The 13,592-nt window shown below is 57.0% G+C and overlaps 1 protein-coding gene across 13 annotated transcripts in view; it reads right to left on the reverse strand.

Annotated features, from left to right (window-relative positions):
• Positions 1 to 8,320: 8,320 nt before the first annotated feature.
• The window catches only part of CACNA1C (calcium voltage-gated channel subunit alpha1 C), a 391,750-nt gene continuing 386,478 nt past the window's right edge, over positions 8,321 to 13,592 (reverse strand). For all 13 annotated transcript variants that reach the window (XM_070371668.1, XM_070371667.1, XM_070371674.1 and 10 more), the window contains 4 exons: positions 12,816 to 12,922; positions 12,445 to 12,548; positions 10,832 to 11,161; positions 8,321 to 10,045 (listed from right to left, as the gene is read on the reverse strand). In XM_070371668.1, coding sequence (XP_070227769.1) covers positions 9,743 to 10,045; positions 10,832 to 11,161; positions 12,445 to 12,548; positions 12,816 to 12,922 — 844 coding nt within the window. In that variant the 3' untranslated portion in view covers positions 8,321 to 9,742. The remainder of the gene's footprint in view (positions 10,046 to 10,831; positions 11,162 to 12,444; positions 12,549 to 12,815; positions 12,923 to 13,592) is intronic.

Consider the following 13,592-nt stretch of genomic DNA (forward strand, 5'->3'; position numbering starts at 1 on the left):
TCATCTGGCAGTTTCTTGGTGGTGTCTCCGCATGACTTTTTTTATTCCCTGCACTTCCTGTAGACAGGGAGTGAGGTCTGAAGGCTCAGTTTGATTCAGGTGAAACGTTTCGGCAAGAGCACCTTCCAGGTGACGCTGCATATTTCACAGGACATCGCACCAGGAGGCTACGAGGCTAGCTGCCTTATTACTTGATTTCCTTTGGACAACTTTGTAGAGATCTATTGACATACTGTGTGCGATATACCTGTTTAAAGGGTCCAGGCTATGAAACCACCACCTCGGCTTGTCTCCCTACAGTCCCTGCGGAGTCCAATCACCTGGTGACCAGCAGAGAAGCAAGGCTTTTAGTTTCATCAACCCTTGTCAGGCCCCCAGGCCCACCCCTGCCCGAGGCTCTAGACTCAGAAAGACCCAGGGTGGAGGCCTTGAGAGGATTCTGTTGAGCTGTGAAGGCGCAGCCCCACTGGGGTCGAGGGACAGAAGTCAGACCCCAAGGGGGAAATGGTTGCTGGGGAGTTGGGATCCCTCGGAAAGCAAGTCCCGGGGTGCTGGCTGGAGGGGGCAGAGTGACCCTCCGGGCAAGGCCGAGAGGAGCTCAGCACCGCCCCCCCCAACCTGTGTTCTGTGCTCTCAGATCCAGGTGCTCATTCAGTTCCTCGGAGCTCATTTCTGGGTTTGCACAGAGCAGGTTGACGGATGAGCCTGCGGAGCCTGAGACCCAGATGAGAGCGGAGGGGGAAACCCTGTTTGCTCTGCAGACACAAGGCCTGGCCTGGCCAGGTTCCACTGCCACCACCATCTGTGGGGTGGTGACGTGGGTTTTATAGACCTGCAAACAAGCCTGCAGAGATGATGTGATTTACCCCAGGCCACAGAGCTACAGCTCTGTGTGCACAAGGATTACGTATCAATAATCAGGTGTTTTTTTTTTTTTTAAACTGAGATGTAGTTGATTTACAATATCGTATCAGTTGCAGGTGTACAACATGGTGATTCAATACGTTAATAGATTACACTCAGTTTAAAGTTATTACAACGGAATGACTAATTCCCTGTGCAGTACAATATCCTTGTAGCTTATTTACTTTATACATAGCAGTTTGTTCCTCTTCCTCCCCAGCACCTACCTTGCCCCTCTCCTCTTTCCTTTCCCCTGGTAACCACTGATTTGTTCTCTGTATCTGTGGATCTGTTTTCGTTTGTCCTGAACCAGACTTGGGTCTACCTGCCCGGGCTCAGTAAAGCCAATCTTCCAGGCTCTCATGGGTTGTGGTGAAAGAACAGTGTTTAATGCAAGATGTGCAATGTGGGGACAGGTGGGGAGAATGGGCCACTCAGGCTCAGAAGACTTGGCCTTCCCTTTGCTTTCAGGGAAAGGTTTTAAAAAGGCAACATTAGAGGAGAGGGTTGCAGGGGCTTGAGGGTCCATGAAGGCCACCTACCCGGCAAGCCACGTGGAGATGGGGAGAGAGAAGGAGGCGCACGGAATGAGGGCATAGTTCTGTTCACGACGTGGAAGCAGGAAGCAGCAAGGGCAGGGGAATGTCAGGTGTCCCTGTCCCCTCACGGGCCCAGGTCAGTTCAGTCACTCAGTCATGTCCAACTCTTTGCGAGCCCAAGAACCACAGCATGCCAGGCTTCCCTGTCCATCACCAACTCCCAGAGTTTACCCAAACTCATGTCCATTGAGTCGGTGATGCCATCCAACCATCTCATCCTCTGTTGTCCCCTTCTCCCGCCTTCAACCTTTCCCAGCATCAGGGTCTTTTCAAATGAGTCAGCTCTTTGCATCGGTGGCCAAAGTATTGGAGTTACAGCTTCAGCATCAGTCCTTCCAATGAACAAGGCCCAACTCATACCTAGTTCTTTGGGCAATCAGGTCAATAACCACATCTGCCTTGTGGGGACAAAGGGAGAAGTGAGCAGAAGCAGGCCTGATGAGGGGAAGAGGCCGGAGCCCAGCCAGACCTGCACTCTGACCCTGGAGAGCAGAGCAGCAGGGAGGCTGTCCACCAATGAGGGCCTCTCACAGGCTGACCACGCCCAGGGTGGGGCCTGGCTCCCTTACTCCACTCAAGGAGGCATTCATAACCCAAGCAGAGCAGATTAATCACAGGGCAAGTCTCCAGTCTGTCTCAGCTGATCGAAAGTATCATTTACAAGCTTTGGCACGCACTTTGTCATTGCTGGTAACACCTTGTTGCTGACTGTGACTGGAGGGGCAGCTCCTGGGGGTTGCCCACCCAGCTCCTCTCCCGGAGCTGGACAAGCAGTGTCTACTGGAGTCCTTCACCTTTCTTGAGCCTGGACTCCAGAGCTCAGGGTACGGGGTGGGAGTAGGGGTGGGGCTCCAGCAGAGGAGTGGGGAGAGCAGTGAATTCCCGGAATGGACTCAATTGTCCATGAGGATGATCTGTAACTTTTTCTAACTAAGATGTTGTTTCTGGGACTGGTTAGTTTTACACAGGGAATTATGAAGGTTGGTCTGAATCAGTTGGAGAAGGCAATGGCAACCCACTCCAGTACTCTTGCCTGGAAAATCCCATGGGCAAAGGAGCCTGGTAGGCTGTAGTCCATGGGGTCGGACACGACTGAGCGACTTCACTTTCACTTTTCACTTTCATGCACTGGAGAAGGAAATGGCAACCCACTCCAGTATTCTTGCCTGGAGAATCCCAGGGACAGGGGAGCCTGGTAGACTGCCATCTATGGGGTCGCACAGAGTCGGACACGACTGAAGTGACTTAGCAGCTTAGCAGCTGAATCAGTTTAATAATAAAAAAGAAGCTTTAATGTTTATAGGGCTTCCCTTATAGCTCAGTTGGTAAAGAATCCGCCTGTAATGCAGGAGACCCCGGCTTGATCCCTGGGTCTGGGTCGGGAAGAACCCATGGAGAAAGGATGGGCTACCCACTCCAGTATTCTTGGGCTTCCCTTGAGGCCCTGCTGGTAAAGAATCTACCTGCAATGTGAGAGACCTGGGTTCGATCCCTGGGTTGGGAAGATCCCCTGGAGTAGGGAAAGGCTACCTACTTCAGTATTCTGGCCTGGAGAGAATACTGTACAGTCCATGGAGTCGCAAAGAGTCGCACACAACTGTGTGACTTTCACTTTCACTTTGCATGCTTATAGCTTTCAAAGTAATTTAAAATACAGGTTTTTTGGGCCGGCCCTGCAGCTTGTGGGGCCTTCGTTTCCTGACAGGAAGTCAACCTGTACTGTCCGTAGTGAGAGCGCAGAATCCTAACCACTGGACCGCTGGGGAGAACCCAGAGTACGTTGATGTACATGATCTCCTCTCCCCACCACCCCTTGTTCCCTTCCCTCCCCTCTCCCTGTCCTTGCTTCATTCAAAACCAGTTCTGTGCCTTTTTCTATATGATGGTGGGTAGAGGAGAAGCATCTGGATTTTGTGGATCACCCATTTAATTTCTTCTCTTCTGTCCCCTTTCAACGTTTGACCATTAACCGAAAGGAAGGTGTGGGGGATGCAGTGAGTTACTGCAATGAGGTTGGAGACCATGCCCCAGGGTCAGAGTCCCCGAGTTTCCCCTTTGGGGATTAGACGTCAGTGGAGGGTTAAGAACGGTCCTGCCAGTCCAGGAAACGGTCGAGGCGGTGAGAAGGGCAAGACGACCAAGCCAACGAGGACATTGTTAAGAAATTTATTTGCAATTCTTGTTTTTTGGTTTTTTTTTTGTTTGTTTTTTGTTTTTTAAATAACATCATTCCTTAGATAAAAATGCAATCTTACAGGAATATACACAGCGTCTCACAGAGATGGCCCTGAAGCTCTTCTCGACGCCCTGGCCTTTCTCGAGGTGAGAAGGGACACGGGTGAGGCCACCAACTCAGGTGACGATGTTACAAACTGTACAACAGTATTTACAACACGAGAGGGCCCGCAGGGAGGTGTGGGGGGCGTGGGGGGGCGCTGACTGTCTGAGAACCAGCGTGATTCTGTGAGTGGGGGGATTTGGGGGGACTCCGAGCCGGGACGAGAGGAGCAGAGGGGCTGCGTCTGGACCCTCCCGCACAGAGGACCTCGGCTGGGCGGCTCAAGGGGCACCCACATAAAACAGGAAAGAAGTGCCTGGCGCTTCACCAGCGGGAGCCTGCCACCCTCACCCTCAGTGGATGTGTTTTCCACGGGTGGTTCTCACTGCCACGTCACAGACTGGGCCAAACCTGCTCACCGTGGACATCTCAGCCTCGGAGCAGAGCTTCCTTGCACAGGGCTCTGGAATAAAGGGATGCGGAGGGGAAAGGCAGGAAGCAGGTCATCGGGTGGGAGGTCAAGGCCGGATTCTGAGGGTGGGGGGATGCACTCTATACAGGCAGGCCCCCCAGGGCCTCACGTCTGGGGCTCAGGGCCACCTCGTGAGGGAGACCATGGCACTGGGCTGTTTGTTTACAAGCCATCTCCCTCGAGTCCCAGGTTCTGTTTCCCTTTCAAGCCTTGGTGTGGCTTCTCCACGTTGGAGGTGTTGGGCGGGGAGCTTGCCTGCTGGGACCCATCTATGCACAGGAGCTTCCCCTGGCCAGCCCTGCTCCTGGAAGCAGGACCTGCAGGAGCTGGAGTGGGTGACAGAGGCCAGACTCCGTCTCCCTCATCCCGGCCCACAGACCCAAGGGCACCGAGGACGGTGGCGTGGGAGCCTCAGGGCCACGTGGTGAGCAGGCACCACTGTGCCCAGACATGACCTGCAGACACAACTCCCCAACACAGACAGCCTCTACCCCACAGCTGCTCTGATGTGACCTTGGAGGAAACTGTTTCTCATGCACAAGCGATCCCAGGTGGCAAACTTGTTAATTCACGTGGGCTCAGTGTCCCGCTGCCTTTCTGAGAGCCGGATCCCAGCTAGGCCACTTGTTCTGAAATGGGGACCTGAATGCCTCACAAAGGGCTGCAGGCCGCGTGCTCACCTGAACTCTCCTCAGTCACCTGGTGAACTGAGCTAGGGCCCGGGTGTCCCTGATTTCCCACATTTCCCACAGAAAGGGAGCCTCTGGGGACAATGCTGCCTCGGGCTCCGCCCTGAGGCTCCAGCCATTGGCCCACCTCAGCCTCATAGTACCTCCCGCATGTCCCGGGGCAACCACCCAGGAGGGGGCTCTACTGACACTCCAGGCGGCCCCCGGGTACCCCCCACCCACCCCTTGGCTGTGGACCAAGTCTCCTGAGTTCACGGCAGGAAAACTTCGATTTTAGGGGTGGTGGAATGTTCTAGAAGGGCAACGACATTTAGTTTATAGTCACTCCAATGGGCACCTTTGCCCGGGGTGGGGGAACCCCTGCTTCCCTCTGCAGCCGGTGCTTAGCCTTCTAAGAGGAGGATCAGCCTGGGAGGGCCAGCGTCTGCCCCCATCAGGTGTGTGCACGTGTGTGTGCATGTTAGCGCGTGTGCAGGTGAGTGCGTGTGTACATGAGTGTGTGTAGACCTGTGCACGGGCGTGCCTCAAGCATCTCCCCGACAACTGGAAGCCTGGCAAAACCCATTTACCTGATAGTTTGCTCTCTGGCCCCACAAGGCAGTGCTTTGTTGCTTTGACACAAAAATAAATAAAATAAATTAAGACACAAATAAACGATGTCAGAATCAGCTCGCGGGGCACCCCCGCTCACCCAACTGGGGGAGGAGGGAAAACGGGGGTGGGGGTGGGGGGCACCGGGAGAGGGAGGCAGGTCCCCCTGACGGTACAGCCGCTGGGAAAGCTGGACACTGGCTTCCCGGGGTGACCTCAGGTCGCCCCTCCCTGCGCCCCCCACCTGCCTTCAGGGCCCACGCCCCACGTGTGGGAAGGGGGTCCGCAGAGTAGCGGGCGGCGGGGGCAGACACCACACACGTCCAGGGAGGGTGGTTCGGCTGGGAAATAAGCTGGAGCGGAATTTTATTTTTTCTTCTTCTGAAGCAGATCTTGGGGTCTCGGCCCCTCTACCGTCCCGGCCAAGGTGGGCAGGCAGTCACCACAGACGTTTCCATGGAAAGAAGCTGCAGACACGAGGGTCAAACAGGCCCTGTGTCCCCATTTCCCTTCGGGTCTGTGCTAGTGCTCGCCGCAGACCAGAGCCTGGCCTGGGCACCTGGAGGGTGGACACCGGGTCGCCCTTCCCTGGCCGTTGCTGCCTCTCAGACATGACATGCCTGTCCCTGCAGGTTCCTCGGCGGGGCGGGGAGAGGCTACCACCGTCCCTAGCCACATCTGTGATGAGGTGTGACAAGGCTGCCAGCACTGATCCCCGCTCCCGCCACCTCCTCCCTGTGCTGCTCTAAGTCCCTTCTGTTTCCTGGCCTTTGGGGTGGGGGCAGGTGCTATCACCCGCCCCCTGGAAAACAGCCTCACCCCCTCCATGACCTCCACACTCTTCCTTCCAGGGGCTCCTTTTCCTCAGAAAGACGCTTCATCGGACTTGGAGGGCGAGGTGCCCTTAGCTGACTGCTGGGGAGATGGTTTGAGCGGGGGATGGTGGGGAGGACGTGATGGGCAGCTCCTGATGACCCCCAGAGCTTGGAAGCCAGAGCGCAGAGGAGGATAAAGATGGGGTGCACAAGACTCTGGGGTCCAGCCAGACTGAGATGAAGGAAGCGACTGGAACAGAGAGCTTCTGAATGGAAGCTGAGAAAAACACATGAATCAAGCTGAAATCTGGGGGTTTAAAATCACCCTTTCTTCCCCAAGACCAAAAAGAACTTTCTAGGAGGGGGTGGGAAGGAGAAAAGCTCCTGAGTTACTGTAAGATCAAGGTGGAAACAAGAGGTTGCCTGTCAGTGGACAAACACAAGCCAGGTTCACGAACCCTGGACCCAAACTCTTCAGGCACGTGGGGTCCTCGGCTACTGTGGCTTTTCTCCAGCCACCTGAGGGTTTCAGAAGACTCGATGGCTCTGCTTTTGAGAAGGTGCTATGTCAGGTGCAGAGATGGGGACCATGCTGCGGACGAGGCTCAGGAGGACAGGTGTCACATGTCCGTCCCGTGCTAGCCCGGCCTGCGCTCAGGCCCAGGGAGACCCTTCCTTGGACAGGTCTTCCCGACAGACCAGCAGGCAGTGAGGAGGCCTGCGGTGTGAGATGGGATGAGGGCGCCATTGGCAGAGCCTAGCACGAGCTGGCCAGTGAGACTTGGTGGCACAGATGGAAAGTGCAAAACAGAAACGAAAGGCAGTACAAGGAGGCCATGTGTGTGTGGGTGTGTGGGGGAGGCCCGCTGAGGGCCCGTATTTCTCACCCGGGGGCCAAATGCGCAGCGGGAACCAGGCACCACTGCCGAAAGGCTCTGTTCTCCACCCTAGCTGACATCCTAGTGGCCGAGGCAGACACGGGGGAAGGGGACAAGGGACTTGAACGAAAGGTCTAGAAGACCACGGTGGCACCGAGGAGCAGCCTGAGATGGGAAGGGCTGGGCCTGGAGGAACAGGGCGCAGCCTGCTGTCCCCAGCCTGCGTTCACCGGGGGCTGAGCATCAGCCCATCACAGCAAAGCACATCTTTACAGAGGAAGGGGCTGCTCACACGAGTCAGCACCGAGATGGGCTGGGCGAGCCAGGCACTGGAGGCGACTCGACGGGGAGGGTCTAGATGAATGCCTGGGTCCTGTTTCCCCAAACTGGTCATGTTTCAATGCTCACTGCTGGAATCTCCTTGAGGATTCAGCACCCAACAGAGATGCCCCCCAGTGCCTCCAGTCCCACCCTCACCGCCAGCTCCCCACGCGCCACCCCCAATCCTGCTCCCTCCGTGGCTGCCACACCATGACGGCAGACCCTGGAGGAGACCCTGAAGGTGGAGAAGTGAGTCAGATGCCCTTGACCTTGGATGGACGAGATGTCACCTGCTGCCTGGCTCCAGCCGAGGACTCCCTCTCCTCCACCCTCCTGGTCAGTGGACACATTCCTAAGGAACGCTTGTGCTGGGGGATGCCTGGCAGTGAGGTGAGCCACCTCTCCTGGGGGAGGGGGCCCTGTGCCTGCCTGTGATGGAAGAGGCTGGTCAGGGCACCCCACGACCCCTCACGGTGCGCGGCTGTCCCCGGAGAACTCCCAAATCCAAGAACTGGGGCAGAGCCGACAGAGTGAGGGTGGAATAGATGAGTCCTGGTCTCTCAAAGCAAGATACGGATACACCCACACCCAGGATCGGGAAAGTGGAGGCAAACAGAAGCGAACACAAGATATGCAAAACAGCGATGCCCAAGCCTGCATGGGACCCACACGGGTAGTGCCGGCACTCGTCACACAAGCGAGAAGAAGAGCCGTCCCATTTCCCAGCCACATGTAGAAAAGCACTTAAGAGCTCAAAGGTAAGGCTTGTCACACTCCAAATACAAAATGATTTACTTACATGCAGCAAATATACAAGAAGTGAATTCAAAAACAAACTTAATTCATTATATTCGCTTGGCACAATTGCAATTCAGTTTTAAAAAAATATTTGTAAAATACTGAGACTGACCTGAATTCAAGTATAACGGTCTCTTCAGCAGAAACACCATCAACGCAGTGAAACGTTACATAGAACAAATCGAAGCGAAAAGCCTTCTGAGTTTCTCCCTTAAATTTCTGTGTGGTTTTTTTAAATACAGTTTTAATGCCAACACAACTCACAATTGTATTTTTAAAATGAATATTATTGCATTGTTTTTGCATATCTTGTGGGACAGAAAATGCAGTTACTGATTCCCGTTTCAGAAGCAGAGACAGTGGTTTGTTTTTGCTTTCAAACGGCCCCAGATTCAGGCCTCCCTATGGCTGAGCCTGAAGGGGACCTGTGGGGGGCCTGGCGGCTGCAGACTGGCCCCCACCACACACACACCACCCGCCGCACACATGGCACACACACTCGGAGACCCCGGGCACCCACTACTATACACGCTTGTGCAAGACCCTACACCTTTAAATTAGGAAACCAAACCAAAAAAATCTTGTCACTACCTGCGGAAATTATAACAAATTATTGGGTGTACATGATGGCTGACAAAACCCTCCTACGGCAGCTCAGCTGAATCCTCCGTAGAAAAAGAAACCGACCGCTAAATAACACAACAAAACTAAATCCAATCTACATTTGCAAAAGTGAAGACAGTAAGGTGCGTGGCTGCAAAACTTTGTAAACACTCTTCTTTCTCCCCTCCCCCTGGGAAAACAAAATTATATATTAAAAAAAAAAAAACCCAAATGAAAACTACAACATGCTGTCAAGAAAAATGTCAAACCCCAAAACAAAAGCGCGCTGGACAGTCACCACTGGTCTTGTACCGGCGGGCACGCCCGCTCCCCTGGCCCGAGACTGTGGCCTGGCAGGAAGAGTCCAGACACAGGTGGCGTGGGTGGCCATGGCTGGCCTCCTCCTCCCCAGGGGGGGCCGGGTCCTCTTTCCTTCTGTGGACGCACAGGGCCCTGGCTCTATGGGGACAGTGAGGCTCATACAGAATATGTGCAAAATGAGTTTTTTACAAGCAAAGTTGAAAGACACCCGTTTAGCATAGGGTCCTTTGGGTGAGGGCTGGGGAGCCAAGGTGGACCCCTCCCTGGTGCCTGCGCCCCCGCCCCCACCGCGCCCCCCGCCGGACACGGACTGCGGCTGCTCCTCTCCTGGCCACCGACTTGGTCTTGTCCCCACGAAATGAATGAAGACGCTGTTCCGGTTAACTCCAGGCCGCGAGAACAGTGAGGCACTTCTGAAACGAACCCATTAGGAACATTGAGACAAATAAAAAGCCGGCGTCTCCGGCCCGGCTGCTACAGGCCGCTGGCGAAGGCCCTGCTGTCCCGGGGCTCCTCTGCGCCCTGGCGGGGCTCGGCGCTGGGCGCCCAGGCTGCGTCCTCCACGCCCCCCGCTCGGTCCGGCCCCGGGTCCCTGCAGTTTGCACACGGGAGCAGGGTGCCGTTGGGGCTCTGCCCGGCGCCCCCGCTGAGGATGTCGTCAGCCGCGCTCTCCATCTCCTCAATGGTCATGTCGCAGGCATCGGCCAGCTCCTGCGTGGTGGCCTCGAGGAACCTGGGGTCCTGAGCAAACTGCCCCAATCCTTCCGAGATCAAGACCTGGGAGACAGGGACCGGGGACGTTACTGTGAGCCCAGCCCTCCCCCGTGGGGCTGGCGCAGGGGCTTCCGAGGGGTCACTTGGGGAAGAGAGAGTGTGTATGTATGCATGTGTGTGTGCACACGGGTGTGGATGTGCCTACACGCCAGGAAGGAGTGTGACGGAGTGCCCCCAGGACACTCAGTCGTGCAGGCCCGAGGAGAGACCTCTCGGGGTGGGGCACCGTCACCAAATGCAGGCAGGCTGCGTGCATGGAGGAAGCACGGGCCTGGTGCTCCCCCGGATCCTCCCCCGGGGGTGCCCTGATCCCCCACGGGACTCTTCCCAGGCAACTTTCAGGCTTCTCTGGTGACACCTGGCCCAGTGCCCCAGCTGCATTTTGGGGCTGAGGATCCGGGGACAGTGTGTGTGTGTGTGTGTGTGTGTGTGGAACATGCCTGGCATCCACCTCTTTTGTCCTGAAGCACCTGCCCCCTTCCTGGTGGCCTTGGGGATGCAGCAGGTGAGCCTAGGTGACCCCCTCCTGTCCAGTCTGCTCCCCTCCTGCCTCTTGTCCTCCTCCTGCTCCGAGTTCCCTCATGGCCCCCTCCCTGCAGGGCTCCACTGATCTGGCTGGTGTGACTGCTCTTCCTCAGCCTGCTGGGCACTCACGTGGATTGGAGACCCGAGTGAGTGTCTTTCTGGCCAACAGACTTGATGCTTCATGTGCTTGGGAGAACCAGGGTCCCCTCCGTTCTGCCTGAACCCCGCCACTGCCCAGCCCTCAGGCACTGCCCAAGCACTCACCGCCTCCACCAGGCTGCTGGCACTGCCATGGAACGGACGGCCCTGGGGCCCTGCCGGGCTGGGCACAGTGAGTGACACGGGCCGGGCCCTCCGGGGGGTGCCGACAACCCCGCAGGGCGTGGGCTCCCCGATGTGGGGGTCGCAGTGGATGGATGGGAAGCTGCTGGTGAGCTTGTCGCTGGACTCGGCCCCCTCCAGCCGCAGGGTGGGCACAGGCCGCGGAGGCCAGGCTGGGCCAGGTGTGGCGGGGGGTGTGAGGCGTGGTGGGGGGAGGGTCCCAGGGGGATGGCTTCTCTGCAGGAGGGGGCTCAGACCCGCCACTGCCAGCGCCTGTGGACAGGATGGGAGAACATGAGTCAGGGGACCTCCACCCTGTCCCTGTCTCTGACCCCTCCCGGCATTTGCACCCTCGCAGTCACACACCCAGACCCAGGGATCATCTCAACTGCCCTAACAGACCCTGTGACATCAGTCAGCCGGGATCCTTCTCCTCTGAGCTCAGAAGGCCAAGGCCCAGTGGGCTCACGGTCATCTTCCCGCTAGTCCCGCCCTGCCCCCGTTAGCTGTGTATTCTCTCCATCAACTCTGATGTGATAGGCCATGGGGAGTGACCCTGCCTAGAGGGAAGGCCCAGCCTGAGGGCCAAAGATGGGTTGGAGGGGATCAGGAAGGCAGAACAAAGAGAGGGAGGGTTTTCCTTCGGGCACCATCAGCAGAGACGGAGAGACCAGCTCCTAGGAATCCCTCAGCAGGGCACGTGGTGTTCCCAGCCTGCCGGCCTCTCCTCCCTGGGGCCTCCAGAGAGCTGCTGACATTCCAGAAAGCCCCATGGAGACCACGCGTTCTCCGGCGACAGCACTCAGGCTGAGCAAAACCTGAGCAGAAATGCCCTCATCTGGGCAGAGCCGCTCTGTCTGTCTTGTGCTGACTATAAGCCCTGATGGGCACCAAACACCTTTGGTATAAAAAAGCCATTTAAAGCAAAAGCCCATGATAAGGAAGCGTAATCAAGGAGGTGAGAAGGTGGGGGAGAGTCCAGTTTAGACCCTGATTTGCCGGGAGAAGAGAGACCGGCCTCGGGGATTGTTCAGCTGTTGGAAACCTCCGTCGGGTCTAAGGTCCTAAGAGTAGCTTGAAGCTGGGGGTCTTGGGTTTCACCCCCTCATTTGCGATCACTCAGGCCAAGAGCCAGTTCAACTACTGAATCTGCCTGGACCTGCTTTCCTGACATATCTCTGTCCTGACCATATTGCTGGAAGATTCTTTGGTTATTTCCGTATTTCACGGATTGAATTTTGTGCTGCTCAATGTTCAGGCTCTAGCTACGAGTGACAGTTAGCTCTGGGGAGGGAACAGCTGGCCACTGGAGGGAGATGAGAGCTGCTGGTCCTTCCACCCTCCCAGGGGCTCTCCAGGACCGCTTGGGTGTCCTGCCTGGGGGTACACGGTCCTTGGGTGTGCAGAGCCCTTCCCTGGAGGCTATTTGGGCAGGGGAGGGGACGAAGCCGTGGTGTGGGACAGGAAGGGCGCCTGGGGGTCTGGAGGTCTGCTCCTCGTCACAGGGCACCCAGCCCGAGGGGGAGGGGCAGCGGCCTGTCCCCAGGTGGGGCTACCTGATGGTGAACCAGGTGCAAAGGCAGGACTGTCTTCTGAGAGACGTCTCCCCCAGGATTCTTCTGTCGCTTCAGACATTCAAGGTGGAAGGAGGCCCTTCGACCTGCACACAAGTGATGACTCAGCACGGAAAGAGGACGTGGCTGCGACAGCTCACACCCAGGCAAGGATGTTCCCCCGCATAGAGGTAGCAGTAGCATATGTCCAGCCCCAGGCCAGCTCCACCCTGGGGTCCATCTGGGAGGCCATCGCAGCCAGGCCTTGACATTCCTTGGTCCCCCTTGTGTGCTTTGTCATCACTGGGGAGGGGGTGACTGCCTCTAAAGAAGAGGGTGGGGTTACCCAGGGAGGTGGGAGGGGATGGGGTTACCTAGGGAGGCGGAGCGCAGGAAGCCCCTCTTTGGGGACAGACGGATGTCCCTCCTGTCCTCCTCGGGGGGAGTCAGCTGCCGATTCTCGTCATCCTGGTAGGAGAGCCTGGAACACAGGACTTGAGACTGTCACCCCAGGACTTCTGATTCTTAGTGAGGGGACCCCCGACGCTGTTTTCTATAGTCCACGTGGCAGCAGAAGCTCCCAGCTTCTCTGGCCTGTTCCCTGTGTGCCCCCCACGCCTCTGATGCTGGCAGGTGTGCAAAAGTTGGTCACCGTTGCTGAGAAAGCTGGAACACAGTTCTCGGTCCACAGCTTCTCTCTGGAATGGCCTGGACCCCTCCGTGCTCACAGGTGGGTGCTGTCTATGCAGCCCCTCCCAGTGTGAGCCTAAGCTCGTGCCTCCCTACACTCTCCCGGCCTGCCCACCCTTGGTCAGTGGGAGCACAGACATGCGGTCATTGGTGACAGATGGTGGGGGGACTTTGGGGTGTCTAGTCAGTCAATGGCTCCTGGAGGAACTCAGTGGGAAACAGCTCCTCCTGGCCTGGGGCACATGATGGCCGCACGCGAGGGCTGAACTCGGACTCCCAGGCACCGAGCCTGCATTCACTGCGCCCGGGCCTGGGGCACTTCCCTGAAAACAGCCGCTGCAGGCCCTAGGCTGATTGCACAGGCCCTAGTGGAGCTGCCTTGGCACTCAGCCCTTTCTGTCGCCAACGTGGCTGCCACCTGTGCTCTCAGGGCAGCGGCTGTCCTCCGGCTGCGCTGACCA

The sequence above is a fragment of the Bos mutus genome, chromosome 5 (genome assembly GCF_027580195.1).
Source record: "Bos mutus isolate GX-2022 chromosome 5, NWIPB_WYAK_1.1, whole genome shotgun sequence".
NCBI lineage: Eukaryota > Metazoa > Chordata > Mammalia > Artiodactyla > Bovidae > Bos > Bos mutus.